Source organism: Apus apus, chromosome 1 (assembly GCF_020740795.1).
Source record: "Apus apus isolate bApuApu2 chromosome 1, bApuApu2.pri.cur, whole genome shotgun sequence".
Lineage (NCBI taxonomy): Eukaryota > Metazoa > Chordata > Aves > Apodiformes > Apodidae > Apus > Apus apus.
In genome coordinates, this window is record NC_067282.1 from 30,246,348 (window position 1) to 30,261,774 (window position 15,427).

General features: G+C 42.4%; 1 protein-coding gene across 1 annotated transcript in view; it reads right to left on the reverse strand.

Moving 5' to 3' along the window:
* Positions 1–14,653, reverse strand: part of COG3 (component of oligomeric golgi complex 3) — a 33,141-nt gene extending 18,488 nt beyond the window's left edge. Inside the window, exons 1-12 of the mRNA XM_051639257.1 lie at positions 14,418–14,653; positions 12,095–12,241; positions 11,508–11,569; positions 9,636–9,801; positions 8,758–8,832; positions 8,543–8,635; positions 8,108–8,233; positions 5,284–5,364; positions 5,028–5,071; positions 4,710–4,836; positions 4,110–4,201; positions 1,166–1,305 (exon numbers count right to left, since the gene is read on the reverse strand). Coding sequence (XP_051495217.1) covers positions 1,166–1,305; positions 4,110–4,201; positions 4,710–4,836; positions 5,028–5,071; positions 5,284–5,364; positions 8,108–8,233; positions 8,543–8,635; positions 8,758–8,832; positions 9,636–9,801; positions 11,508–11,569; positions 12,095–12,241; positions 14,418–14,579 — 1,315 coding nt within the window. The 5' untranslated portion in view covers positions 14,580–14,653. The remainder of the gene's footprint in view (positions 1–1,165; positions 1,306–4,109; positions 4,202–4,709; positions 4,837–5,027; positions 5,072–5,283; positions 5,365–8,107; positions 8,234–8,542; positions 8,636–8,757; positions 8,833–9,635; positions 9,802–11,507; positions 11,570–12,094; positions 12,242–14,417) is intronic.
* Positions 14,654–15,427: the final 774 nt, after the last annotated feature.

Genomic DNA, 15,427 nt, shown 5'->3' on the forward strand with positions numbered 1-15,427 from the left:
TCAAACTATTTTTGGAACAGCAGCATGCAGACACATTTTTGACAAACAAGGAAATACTGAACTCCATATTGCAGTCCCTCCAGCTCCCCAAATTCTCCTTAGATTGTGAAAATACCATCTCACGCTGGTAGCATCAAACAACCTGTTAGAATTAAGCATTCCAGTTATTTAAGACTTGGCTATGTTGAGTGGCATTTCTGCCTGGACACCAAACCAACATGATTTGGTTCTCTCACAGCCAATGTCTGTAGAGCGACTGCCAGGGGTTGCCAAGCTAACTCATCTACCTACCAGAACAGAAGAACCAAAGTAGCTCACATCCAACAGAACAATTATTCTATCAGCCCGAGTTTAAGTAATAGATTCCTCCTTAAGATTAGCTGAAAGATTTTGTCACCAATTTTTTCCTCATTCCCAGAGTTACAATTCTCCTTTGAGGAAAACCAGCAATTCCTTATGATCCTGGCATGAACAGCTACACTGTGTTATATACCAGCTCACAAGTATGATTTTTGTTTATCACTTGGTGCAAGGTTAAGACTGTGAAATTATTCCATTACACATTGGTCCTACTAAGGGGATGAGATACCCAATTTTTTTTTCCTGAAAATCTGCTCGTTTCTGTAAGACTATGAGCTCTGAACACTTCCAAAACTCCAAAATCTCTATCAGCTACGTAACTTCTCTGCTAAGTTACAATTTCTAGTGTGGGAAACAGACTATCAATACACATCAAGGAGAATTAAAAATGTGGGTTTGCTTTCCTTTGCTTTATCATCATGCACACAGAAGGCTCTACACAGATGATGCATTAGCAGGGCCAAGGGAAGCCCTGCAAATTCATTCATTTGAAAAGTTCATTTTAATCAATCCTGGTGCACTTACACACACTGGTTGGATGATTACTTGCATTTGTACAATCTAGATAGAATAGGACTCTGTAACATCAGTATATTAATTGAAATGAAGATACATACAGACCCATAAATACAAACCTTTCTATAATAAATGAAAAAACATAATTTATTTAAAATATACTTGCCTCATCTTTGACATGTTTAAGACCCATTAAAAAGAAAAAAAATGAGGGTTTTTTTTGTTTTTTCAATTTAATAATTTTATCAGTCAAGAAGACAGTTAAAAATAGTTTCTATCTATTAGTTACCATTGTTCTGAACATGATCTTCAAGCATCTCATTTTTTAGGATCCCGCAGAGTTCAGAGAGTGTCTCTAAGTGAATAACATGGATGATCATTGGCCTCAGGACATCATACAGTGAAAGACACAGCTTCTCCAAAAGTTCACTATGAAGAAAAAATAAAACAAACCAAAGTACTTTCAGGATCCCACCATGCAAAATAAAATTTTATCACAAACACAGATTATTTTATGGCAAACTTACTTAAAAGGAGGCTGAGAAAACAATGCAACATGGTATCATTGAAGACTTAAGAAAGGACCATTTAAAACATGAACCACTGACTTCCTACAAAGTCTTTTGAGAGATGCAAGATTCCAACTGCTCAAAATGATGGTACAGTTTTGAAATATTTTTAAAATAACAAAAAACACCAACAACTCAATCTGTTACAGAGAGAAGATACTGCAAACTAGTTTACCCAGCTTCTGTGTAAAGAAACACTCCTGCAGAGCTCAGAATCATATCCAATCCCCAATTTCCCCTAAGAAAAGCCTCATCTAATTCCAAGTACTCAATGGTTTATACAAACTAGGGGCACATGAGGAGAGACACAGGAGGAGAAGCTTGGTAATCTTTTCTTTAACAACTTCCAACAGTGCAGGGCACACCTTCCAATCTCCGTAAAGTTACCATATCAATGCAATATGAAAAACCAGAAATTCCACTTTGATTTCAGTTTTTCTTTCCTGTTTAAAGTGATACATATCTCGGTCAAGAGAACAGTAGCATTCATTCTATATATTTTTGCCATTTTCAATGCTCTTTCACTAATCACAAATTAGCCAGTATCTGAATTCCCCACTTGGATTTGGAAACACAAACAGTAAGAATATTTCAGTATTTACAGTGTGCTACAGTTGTTGAGTTTATTGCACTACAGATTTTTTCTAATTCACGAAGAACGTCTGAGAATAGGACAAGGACACCCCAGTTACTGTAAGAGTATGGACAAAAAATGCTTAAAATAGAATGCTCACAGAATAAACATTTTCAATGTTTCTCTTCTGTTGTATTCTACAGTTTTACAACCTTATTATTAAATACAACACCACCTCAGACATCTACTCTCAGCTAGATTTTTGGTAAATTCTGTTATCTGTACACAGACACTTAGCTATTCTGTCTTCAGAGCACCTCAGCACTTCTGAAAAAATGTGGCTATTTATTATACAGGTAAGAAAAACCTCATAAATTAGTTACTATTTGAAACATTTCCCTCAAAATATTTTATTTCAATGTAGGCAAAAAAAGAGAAGCAAGGTCTTAGGAAAGGAGGTAACTCCTTTCCATCGAGATTCAAAAATAATCAGAAGTCTACTCTCATTCTTGGTTTGAAGAGCAGTAGTGATGAAACTTCTGTCTGAACAGCATTTTACATTTATTTCAATTTGGGATATTTACTTCAGGATTTGGACCAAGGATCTGGTTCTTAAGCCAGTTTAGTTAGGTCACCTGAAATCCTGAAAATGCCCCACACGAGACCTCCATCTCTCAGAAAAGAGAAAGGCTGCTACTACTCTGGCACTGTGGCTTATTTCTAGTGAGGCTCTATCCATTTATGGTTTTTCTTCAGCTTTAGAGGACAAGGAGGGTAGTGGGCAGGATTTTTTTTCAAGTTACACTTATCTCAAGCTGCATGTGATTTTAAGACAACACAACACTCAAAATCAGTGTCTCAATTATATTAATAGGAATATAGAATCATAGAATGGTTAAGGTTGGAAGGGACCTTAAAGATCATCAAGTTCCAACTCCCCTGCTATAAGCAGGGACACCTCACACTAGACCAGGCTGCACAAGCCTCATCCAACCTGGCCTTAAACCATCCAACCTCCTGGGAGAAGGCATCAACAACCTTCCTGGGCAACATATTCCAGTGCCTTACTACCCTCATAGTGAAGAATTTCCTCCTAATGTCTGACCTAAATCTCCCCTCTTTCAGTTTAAAACCATTGCCCCTTGTCCTATCACTACCTTCTCTGGTGAAAATACTCTATTTTCTGAAAATACATTCTATATTCTGAAAATACTCTAATTTCTATTATATCTGGTCAATATATTCTATTTATGAACTTCATAGCAAGGGAAATCAGATCCACCCAGATTTTAGAATTATCACTAATCATTGTTAAAATACACCAGATAATTGGAGAAGGGGAATAATGTACTCAACTGCTTTAATGTTACATGTCTTTTGTAAAAAAATGACAATACTTTTAAAAAGCAATTATGATGTGAAGAAAACAACCTTCCCTCTTCTAGATCTAGACACAGCAGACACAGGTACTGCCCGTGCCAGATGTCCACTCCCCTGCCTTCTTTTCAGCTCACATACAGGCACATGCAATTATTGCTTGATAGTAAAGGAAGCTCACAAACTCTAAATCCGTGATGAAAAAGGCTTGGAGTACACCAGCTTAATTTTACACTGAAGTAAATGAACAGCACTTCTGCAAGTGACTGTGCAAACCACTGGCACAGAGACAGTACAAGAACAGCTGTGAACTCTATCACTGTAAACTTCTACAGTTATTTCCAAAGCAACTGCGAGTCTTTATCTCTTTCAGACCATCTACAGAGCATTTATAGTCAGAGTCATCAGGGTTGGAAGGGACCTCTGAAAATCACCTAGTCCAATCCCCCTGCTAGAGCAGGACCACCTACAATAGATCCCACAGGAACACATCCAGATGGGTTACTCAGATTATTTATTGAGAATATAAGCTATCATCTTTGCTTAAAGAAAAAAGAAAACAACAACAAATTCTGATGCATAAAGTCTTTTTTTTTTTTCTTGCTGGTTCTTACCCAACCACTTCAAAACAAGCCTAATTGCCATATAATAGTCTGCTAGACAGCATAGTAAACACAATATGCAGTAAAACAAAATGATTGTGTACCACCTACTCCAGTTTGGGTGTTGGTTTTGTGAAGAACTCCTTGTAAAGCTGATGTTCATCCTGGCATACATGGACCATAAAGGCACAACCACTTCGTACCTGTATTCACAGAAGTACAAATTCTTGATTACTAAATTATTTCCCTTCCATCAGTACCACAGGCAGTATTATAGATATTATTATATATTCTAAAAGCATATTATACATTGCGATATTATTACTACAGCTATGATTAAATTGAAGTTTTCTGAAATTCAAAATTATTGAGATCAACTATAAAACTAAGGACTGAAAAGATGTTACCAGCCAAATAAAAGCTCATTGTGCAACTTCTGTCCCTTTTTCCTTCTGATGAAATGTAAGTAACCACATTTTATGCTTTCGCAAATTACCCTCTGAGATTTGTAGCAGAGCAGAATTTTTACGGAACACTCTTCCTCAAAACACTCATTGCTTGAAAATATTAGTAAAATTTTAATTAGACAAAACAACCATCAAAAGTGACAAATTCTGCAGGCAAACAACTGAATTAAATAAGTACATTTTACTTGGGGGTGGGTGGGGATTAATACATAAAAACCCCACAACACATAACTCTGTTACCTACCAGAGCACAATGATCTCTGTTGTTCTGACTGGTTAATTCTGTAACAGTGCCAGCAATACTTGGACCAAGCAAAAGCTCCCTCTGGTCAAGGTAACATTGATGGATTTCATTGAGAACTTGTTGATACCTAGACAAGAAATTAAAACAGTGACTGCATTCTGAACCTAACATTCATTCTAATAACCTTTTTTTAGGTCTACGTAATATCAATTTTTAAAATTTAATTTTCAACAAAGAATGTGTTAAACAGTATTTAAACAAAAGTAAAGATTTTAAAAACTTAAAATTGCTGAAAATAAGTTATGTAGACATACTCACTCTGGCATTTTTTCAGATCTTTGCTCCACTTGTTCAATAAGAGTCTACTCAATAAAAAGAAAAAAGTATTAACAGCAAATTATTAATTTTTTTTAATAACTGCAAAATAGTTGACAGTATTTTTCTATAGAAACAATATATAACCTTTGGACATTCACACTTGTGCAAGATGCAGTCCTTCCATCCACACTACTAATTAATCCAAATCCCATTTTCACAGCTTCCTTTTTAACCGTTAAGTTACCAGTCTACTTACTCTGACTTTGGGAGCAGCTGCTCTGAACTTTACATAAAACAGCGTGAAGGCATTGTCAGAATTTGGCACAGCTGAAGGATCCTGAAAGAAGAGATGAGTTATTGTTTAAAAAGGAAAACACCACACATTTGGCTTCTAGTATTAAATGGCTGAGACAATTATGCTTTAAAACAGGGAATTGGTTCTTCAAGTTTATACTGCCAGTCCAACAGCTGACAAGACCTCTCCTTGTGTTGCAATTGGAAATCTCAATACTTTAAGCACAACTAAAGACCGCTGCTCCACTACTGCACTACCAGCAGAAGCAAACATTAGATGTCTCAGAGAAATGTGCAAAATATCCACAAACATCTTCTCATGAAGATGTGAAGGTCATCTGACTCCTAGAAGAGGTCTCCTTCCTGACTTAAAAACTGCTAAGCAGCAATTCAAATCCAGAAATAATGATGGCAGTGCAGTGGAGGTGGTTTATTTTAATTTCAGTAAAGCATTTGACACCAACTCCCACCACATCCTCACAGCTAAACTGAGGAAGCATGGTCTGGAAGATCAGGTAGTGAGGTGGATTGTAAACCGGTTGAAGGAAAGAAGTCAGAGTTGTGGTCAATGGGACAGAGTCTAGATGGAGGCCTGTATCTAGTTGAGTCCCTCAGGGGTCAGTACTGGTGGACAGGAGGATGACCACGAGCCAGCAGTGTGCCCTTGTGGCCAAGAAGGCCAATGGCATCCTGGGGTGTATTAGAAAGGGTGTGGTTAGTAGGTCAAGGGAGGTTCTCCTCCCCCTCTATTCTGCCTTGGTGAGGCCACATCTGGAATATTGTGTCCAGTTCTGGGCCCCTCAGTTCAGGAAGGACAGGCAACTGCTTGAAAGGATCCAGCACAGAGCCACAAAGATGATTAAGGGAGCGGAACATCTCCCTTATGAGGAAAGGCTGAGGGAACTGGGTCTCTTTAGCTTGGAGGAGACTGAGGGGCGACCTCATCAATGTTTACAAATATGTAAAAGGGGAGTGTCAGGAGGACAGAGCCAGGCTTTCTGCAGTGATGTCCAATGACAGGACAAGGGGCAACGGGTGCAAGCTGGAGCATAGGAGGTTCCACATAAACACGAGGTTAAACCTTTTTCACTGTGAGGGTGACAGAGCACTGGAACAGGCTGCCCAGAGAGGTTGTGGAGTCTCCTTCGCTGAAGACATTCAAAACCCGCCTGGACACGTTCCTGTGTGATGTGCTCTAGGTGACCCTGTTCTGGCAGGGGGGCTGGACTAGATGATCTTTCAAGGTCCCTTCCAACCCCTAACATTCTGTGATTTTGCTTGAATTCAGCTCCATCCATTGGCATCAAACCAAGCTACTTTTAAAAACAAAAGTAATATTGTACCAAATATGAAAAATGTTGAACACCACTTAGCCAAAATCTTCAGCCCAGGTGTAATCTTCAGCAAGTTCCCAGGAACATAGTCTAAAATCCCTTTCTTTATGCTAGAATTGAGAAGCAACAATTTCACCTGTTATCCCTCATGAAAGCAGGTTGTAGGGAGGTGGATATTGGCCTCTTCTCCCAAGTAAATAACAATAGGACGAGAGGAAATGGCCTGAAGTTTCTGTACGAGAGGTTTAGATTGGGTATTAGGAAGAATTTCTTTATGGAAAGAGTGGTCAGGCATGGAACAGGCTGCCCAGGGAGGTGGTTGAATCACCATCCTTGGAGCTATTCAGGAAACATGTAGATGTGGCAGCTCAGGGTATGCTTTAGTGGTCAAGGTTGTGGGGGTTTTTGTGGCTGTTTTTTTGGTGGAGTGTGTGTGGTGTTTGGTGGTTTTTATGTGCTGATGATTGGACTCAATGATATAAGAGGTCCTTTCCAACCATGATGATTCTGTGACACCAATTTTAACTATAAGCAGACTAACCACAAGGCATAAAACCATTAACTGGAGAAAGGAAGTGAGTAGAGACACCCTCCTCTCTTTTCTCTTCTGCCAAAATACTGCAGCACTAGAGTAACATTTTAATGAGACCAGAAAACCCCACCACCCGCCTTTATGCCTAAATTCCACCAGAGTGAGTGGGGAGTAAAGCACCTAACTCTTCCCTGTGACCTTGCAACATCACTGTCAACATTTGAAAACTATACAAAATATATTTCCAAACCCAGTAGGAACGTGTCACAATTATTCTTTGCAGCTACACAAAGCAGTGCAGACTTATCAAAACTAAGTATTTAGATGACCAAGAGCACCCAGAAATACTGGAATATAATACTGAAAGAATCACGTCATGAACTCAGAGCTGTGGTGCTTTAACAGTTTTGATCCTACAACACCCAGCTCCTGTAGTAATTCTTCAAGTTTATCTTGCAATCCCTGTCTCTCACCATCCGACTCCAAACCAGATCCCCACAGTATCGGGACTTCTCCTAAGCACCCTCCCCTTGTGGCAACACAAGGAGCAGCGGGCGCTGCAGCCGATTCAGAGCTCCACTATGCACACTGGCTCAGGAAAGCCTGCTGGCTGGCCAGCTGGTGGCTGCCTCTCTAACTCAGCTTTTTATCCATCCCTGGCTCTCACTGAGGCCACAGTTCACCTACCTCAATTCATCTACTTCATGCTCCTCAACCTCCAGGATTTTTCTAATTATTATTATTATTATTAAATATTTGGGATGACTAGGTGTCTGTCAGACTCGGCTGAAACTTGCCCCATCTACACAAACACCAACTGCTGACACCTTCCACCCTCAAAAAAAGAGAGAAGAAAACTGCATACTGTTACAACAGATATTTCAATACAGCTCAAGGCAGTCCTTACTGATTCTCCTTACCCTTTTCATTAACTGGCTTGTGAGGTTCTGTAGTGTATTCACAGTGTATGTCTTGATAAGGTGCATAGCTTTAGAAAGGCATTGCTTGAACTTAATCAAATACACAGGGTAGTCTTTAAAATTTGGCTGGAAAAAAGAAAAAAATTCATTTTAAGTACGAACCGTAAGAGAGTGAAAAATTTATCATAACTAAAAATACTCTTTTACTAGCTAAAAATGTTAGGTTGCACAAAATAAACAATATTTTATAATATTTATCAGAATATTAAAGTATATTAAAGTATTAAATAAAAACTTAAGTATATAATCCATCATCTTTGCTTTCTTACTGTATTCGGCAGAGAGAAGATTTTATAGGAAAAAAAAACCCACAAAATTGTATGAATATATAGTTTTGAAACTAGATTGAACTAAAAGCAATACAGAATTACTTACATGAGATGAAATATATGCAATACAATCATCAAGCTTAGCTAGCATGGGAATGAATCCTTCACTGTTCACAGAGAGCGTAGGGGAATTTAATTTCTTTGGAAAACAAAACAAAGCATCATTGTAACGAACCTGAGTGACTTGATATAGGCAACAAAACGTAAAAGATCAGTATACTTTCATTTTCTAAGACTATTACCAGTGAAACAAATACTTACTGTGTTGATGGTTTCCAGCTCATTAAAATAAGAAAGTTTCTGTTGGATGTTTTCAGCCAGGTCAACAAGTTCTGACTTTAAAAAAAAATAAATAAAAGAAAATCAGCAACCTAGTAAGTAATGTATACGTGTGTGTATATATACATACACATATATATATGTAAAATGATGAAGCCTCCCATTCAGCTCTCAGCACACACCAGTGCTAACTAGCTACAGGTAACTTGCAACCAAGTAAGTGCAACAAAATATGCAGAATACAGCAGTGCCCTCTTGCTCTCTTACCAGAGAGACACATTACTCCCAACAGTCTATTTGAAAACATTCATTCTACAGGTTTGTCAGCATTACACAGCTACTTTTCAAGACAAATAGCTGCCATCAGTACTAGAGAGAACTGCAGAAATCCTGTATTTCAGTATTGAAGCCTTTAAAAGCTCTCCCTTACACAATAACGTTAAAAGGATAGGGTCATTATATCACTGTTGGAGCAGTTCATGAGGAGAAAGTATCCAGGAAATAAACTCATTACTTAAAAAAAAAAAAAAAAAAGTCTTTCTTCTTGCAATAACAATTTCAAAATACTTTAGTGATATGTAGTGATATTCAGTAAAGTTTGCACTTTGCAGGAATCAGTTACAAAATATCCCCTCAGCTATCTAACTTTCTTGATTAACATGTGCAGCAACACAAAACGAACATTTTACTGCATAGAGCCTTCTAGCTGCATTCTAGCTGCAGGTGAGACACACCAAAAACAAGGTTCAAAGGAAATGAGGGGCTGTCACAACAGCTCACAAGTTTTATGAGCCCAAAAAACCAAAACTTTTGTTTATGGTACCTTAGAAGTTTCACGTAATCCTCCTATCAAAGATTACCTGCTCTTTCAAAAGTTGCTCACAGGCCTCGTGCAGTGTTCCTGTCTTCGTGGACACAAAAAGATACTGTTTCTGCAGTGACTCCAGGTGCTGAAGGGCACTATTCACATCATTCAAGATAGCATCACATTGCTCCTGAAACCCAGACAAGTAATCCCTCATCTGTCTACAAAAAGAGAATTGGCAGATAACACAAGTAAAATTTCACTGTTCGTATTTGCAAAATCAGCTGCCTGCAGGGACACTGCCACTACCTTTCCCTCTCTAGGAATAAAAGACTTCTTGCAATATGCAAGAGTGCACAGTAAGCAGATGTTTGGTGACCAGCAGAAATAACAAGAGCTACAGGATTTGGAATAGCCACTGCAGTAACTCCATTTCCCTGATGCTCCCCATAGCAAGCCTACTTCAGAAAGCAGCAGCATGCACCATTGCTAGCCTAGAGCAGCAAATGGACAGCACAAACACAGCGACTTCTGCAGGCCACTGCTGGCACCAAATTCTCCCTGCCTTGCTTCCAATAGGGGTGTTAATTTGGGTCTCTTATATACAATCTTCAGTTTCCATTTAGAAATTGCTGTTACTCTCCGAAAGCGCTTGGAATTATCCAGAGGATTCAACACCTACTGTGAGGACTGAATGAAACGGATCCAGTACCTAATGTCATCAAGTTTGTCTGAGGCTCAATGCAGATGCAAACTGTAAACAATCACTAAATATATAGCAAGCACTCAGCTTGACTAAAATACCATTTAAAATTAATTATTCTTGGATCTCAGCTAAAAATTCTACTCTAGTATACCATATACAAAGCAGTGAGTAAAATCACAACTCTCTGCTGTCACGTGCAACCCTGTAGTGTTCAACAGGCAAAAAACTTCGTTTCTTTTCCTCCTGCTTCTCTGGCCTCCTTCAAACCAAATCGTTCTGCATCCATAGCACACTTAAGTATCTGTGTGCACTATCATGAACGTGTCAATGGACAAAGTGCAGGGTGATATCCTTTCTAGATTGCTAATGATCTGATCATGGGCTTAGGATATGCCTAAAATTCTGCTTTTAAGAACCATCACCTCCTCAAATGTCAGAGCAATAGAGGAAGAAGCAGACAAAAGAAAAGCAGAAAAAACAGAAGAAGATAAACACAGCAACACCTTTTTGTGGCAAAGGGCAAGTTTGTAACATCTCAAAATACAGGCCAGTTTCCACAAAAGCCATCAGCAGATTTGGCTAAGCCATTCAGCAGTAGTTCAGGCTCTTGAGGAGTCACTGCAAAAGTCAGTGGGAAAGGGTTCTTCTGAGCCTGATGGAAGAGTTAGTTACACAAAAATAGATGAGAATGCCAAATCTCTAAACTGGAGTTGAGCAAAGTGTCAAGGAATGCAGGGAATGCAGATAAAGAGTCACAGCAATAGTCACTGGTGAACTAAATGTCAGTAGCAGAAATTACTACCAGCCACATCAGCTCACCCAGTCTCACCCTCAGAGGACACCATTTCAATAGCAGCAGCAGTTGAAAAGGAATATGAAAGCTCTCCGACTGCCTTTTTCTGCAGCCCTGCCCACAACCCAGAACTAATTTCAATCTGTCTTCATATACTGAGCAGTTCAAAAGAAAATCTGTGTCCCTCTCAACTGCTCTGCCACAAGGGCAACAGCCTTCAGGATGCCTGAGTAGGGCAGAGCGCCTTGGAAAGCTTCAACTGCACCAACACATCCCTCCACTCCCCACCAGCTGAATCCAAATGCATGCTAACCTCTTCTGAAGTCCCTTTCAACCCCTAAGATTCTGTGATTCTGTGAATATTCCACAGACAAGTCCTTCAGGGTTTAAATTGCTTACAGTGAAAGAAACTGAGGAAGAACACATACCTATACTTGGCACCTTCATCTTGATCCATCTGTGTTTGTACCTGAGCAAACCAGGAGAAGAACTAGAAGAGATTTTATGGTGTGAACAATACAGATATCACACGCAATCAATTAAAAAAAAATACTCAGACCTACGAAATGAAGATGAGCTTTTGCTAAAATCAGAGCTGTTTCAGAGCTTAGTCATTAATCAAGTGAACAAACTATATAACTCTTCATCGTAGGTCCCTTCCAACTGAAACACTGTGTTATATTCCTCCATTAAAATAATCTGGCTTTATTTGCACAAGAGCAAAGCTGCCACATCAGAAAAGGGGGAGGGGACATGACAGTCTTATAACAAGGGCACATTATTTTACTTAAAGGCTGCCTTACTCTCACATGAGACTCCACTCAAAACGGGAAAAGTTCACTTAAAAACTACAACTTCAACAATTCCCCACCCCCCAAGTTTCTTAACACATCTTGAAAACAGTCGCAAAAACTTAACAAACCCACCAAAAGCTGGACAAGAGACACAGTAACTCACTTCTAGAATTCTCTGAAGAAGTACAACTGCAACTTGGAGGTTATTCAGCATCACTTACCTGCTGTGCTGTCTCAATTCTTTCATTCTCCATCCCCAGGATGGCAAATCCTTTCAAGAGGACATCCTCTGTGGATTCTGGCACTGCAGCTGCCAGTGTAACAGCTAGTGACTGGGATGTCAGGCTGCACAAATCTTCAATGGGAAGCTGCTCACAAAAACCCACAAAACCTTAGTTAGAGAACTTAGTAAGAATTAGTATACTCAACTCAATTACAGTAACATCATCCAAGGCACCAACCCGAGAAAATAAGAAGCATCTACTTTTGAAGAAACAAATGCAATGGACAATTTATCCATCAGTATGATAACACACCAACAACTACCACATCTCTACATTCAGAAACACCCAACTTTTTTTTGTTGGTTTTTTTTAGCTAAAATCAGAAAATATTATGCAGCATTTTATGTAAGGACACATTTGTGTAAGACTGGAAACTGAATGTCCAAGTACCTGACATACTGATGAGCTACACTTAAGTTTCCAATTTAACTGTTTCTATACACAGAGAAATGCGCTAGAAAAGTTATCCAAGAACATATGAATTTAGAACACATGCAGAGGCAGAAATAAATGCCACTATAATAAATACCACCATCATCTACACTACATGGCAACACCACTGCACAGGAACTGTCAGATTTCTTTGTCAGATATTCAGAGAAAATTCAAGACTTGACACTGCCAGATTTCATTCAGAAAATAAGTGTTTCATAGTCTTTCAAATGCTTTTTAATGAAGAACTGAAGCTAAAAAGAAGGGCTTTTTTAGAAGACAAGGAATAGCTCTATTGAACAGCAATTCTTGGCCACAATTATTTTTTAAACAATAAAAATATGGAAAAAAGGTAACTTAAGAGAAATTGTATTAAAGCATGATTGGAGATCATTAATTAGCTTATAGGGAAGACTAATTCCAGAAAACAAATATCATTATATACTCTACTTCAGTAGAGTAATACTCTTTACAATTCATTTGACAAGTACAGTATGTTTTCTTTTGCTGAGAGCATCAGTAACACAAAACCAGAAAATGTGACTTAAAATTTGGTATCCCTCTAAAAAATTACTCAGTGAAATATTCATTGCCTGGTAATGTTAGTCTGGCAAAGAAAGAACTGTCGAGATTTCAGATATCTGAGAAAGCACGGATTGATCCCTTCTGTTCAACTTCTACACATCTCTCTGCCCACCCCTGTTCTCCAAAACAGGCAGGACCTGGGCGGGGGAGCCAGGGTTTCTCAGGTGACTACTGAGGAAAAAGCAAGTCCACCAGAGCCTACTCTTTCAGAACAGCCAAGGAGCAGCTGTCCCAGTCCACTTCAGCAAGAGCCAGGCCAGCTGACATCCACCAGGTCCTTGGCATCATTGCTGTTGTCGTGACTGGCAAACCCAGCACCTGCCTTGTGGAAGCTGCTTTAGATCCCTAAGAACATCCTCCAACAGCAGCACATCCTTCTACAATCACTTTGGATTCCTGCCAGTATTTACTTTAGCACAGTTGGGCGCAGCTTGTGCAAAGCAGAGACCAGGAAGTGTGAAAGGTGGATTTCAGAACGGAATTGCTTTACTCCCTCCCTTTTGTTATTCTGACCCCTCGGACACCCGCTAAGAGGCAGCTTTGTTGATTTTATGGCCCTGTAACTTGTGCTCTACGACAGTGTTCAAATACAAAACCTCTCACGGAAAGCGCAGCTAAGGCCCGCAGTCACCTTGTTCTTGCCTTTGCAGACAAGGAAGCACTCATTAATAATCACGCTGTCAGAGTTTGATATTTTATAACCAGGCGGGAGACCACATCTTCCACCGGAATGACAAGCTGTCGGGCTCTACCCCTATTCCCGGCTTCACAGGGCGCACTGAATCATCTCCTCAGCTGCAGCAGGAAACAATCCCAGTGCCAGCGGTCAGGATCCAAGGAGAGGACCGAAAACCTGTGGCCCCGTAACGAAAGCTCCCGATTTCAGGAGCACACACAGCGACCAGCCGAAGGAAGCCGTAAGGCCAGGCAGGGAAGGCGCCCTGGCTTTGCAGCGGGAAGCGGCCCCCGCTGCCCTCCAACCCCGCACGCCGGGCCGTGCGGCGTGAGGCGCTGGGCAGAGCGAGCCCCTCCGGGCTGGCGGCCTGGGCAGGGCCCCGGGCCCGCCGGGCTGCAGCGCTGCCGGGCCCCGCATCCCCCGGAGCGCGGCGGCCCCGCAGGGCCCAGCCGGACAGGCCGGGCAGGCCCCCACGCCGGCCGCCCGGCGACGTGGCACCGCGGCGCCTGCCCCCTGCCCCCCTCCCTGCCCCCCGCCCGCCCCTGCCCGGCAGCGCGGCCGCCTCACCTCGGGAGGCACCGGCAGGTTCTCGGCCGCCGCCTTCAGCTCCAGCACCGAGTCCGTCTGGCGGTCGCTGAGCGGCGCGGCGGGCAGCGGGCGGCGGTCCCACAGGCTCAGGCGGTCCCGCAGCTCCCTGCCCGGCGGGTCGGCGGGGGGCGGCTCCGCCATGCTGGCGGCGGGGCGGGAGCGGGGCCGGCAGCGGGGCCGGCAGCGGGGCCGGGAGCGGGGCGGAACGGCGCGGGGCGGACCGGAGCGGGGCGGACCGGAGCGGCGGCGGCGCTTCCGGGGGAGGCACCGCGCCAGCCGCGCCGCGTCGCGTGGCAGCGGCCTCATTGGTGGAGAGGAGAAGTGCGTCCCGGGGGGGGAACGGAGGCGAGCGAGAGCGGCGGCGGCGCGGGATGGCGCCCCCTGGCGGCGGGGAGGAGCGCCCGCAGCATTCCCGGGCGCGGCGGGACCGGCCGGGAGCGGGGCCGGGCTCCTGGGGGCCGGGCTCCTGGGGGCCGGGCTCCTGGGGGCCGGGCACCTCCCCGCGCAGCCAGCTTGGCTCCCTGCCCCGCCTCCCCTGTCTCAGCACTCGCGGTAAGGACGCGGCCGCGCGGCTGCAGCGGGGGCTTTGCTGCAGTCGCACCTGCTGTGAGCGCTGAAGCTCCCGTGAGACGGGGAAGGACGGGCAGGGCCCCCCCCTCGCTGTCCCCGCACGCAGCCCCGCAGCACCACCGCACTCCTCAGCCCCGAGCCACTCCCGTTTTTTCCGGATTCACCCCTTAACCAAGCTGCACTTTCCACCATGCCTCAGAACCTGCTGCAGCATTTATTATTTCCTTTGGAAATACCCTTTGTTAGTAGTTTTTGCAAAGTTAGATCTTCTATCATTACACGGTAGAATAAAACCCAACTAAGACACTTCCGAATCAGAGCTGGACAACAGCTCAAGGTGTATCCACTGCAGCCATCACCTTCAGCTGGGATCCAGAAAGGCCCTTTCACTGTTTTGATGCCTTTCGTGCTTAGCAGTC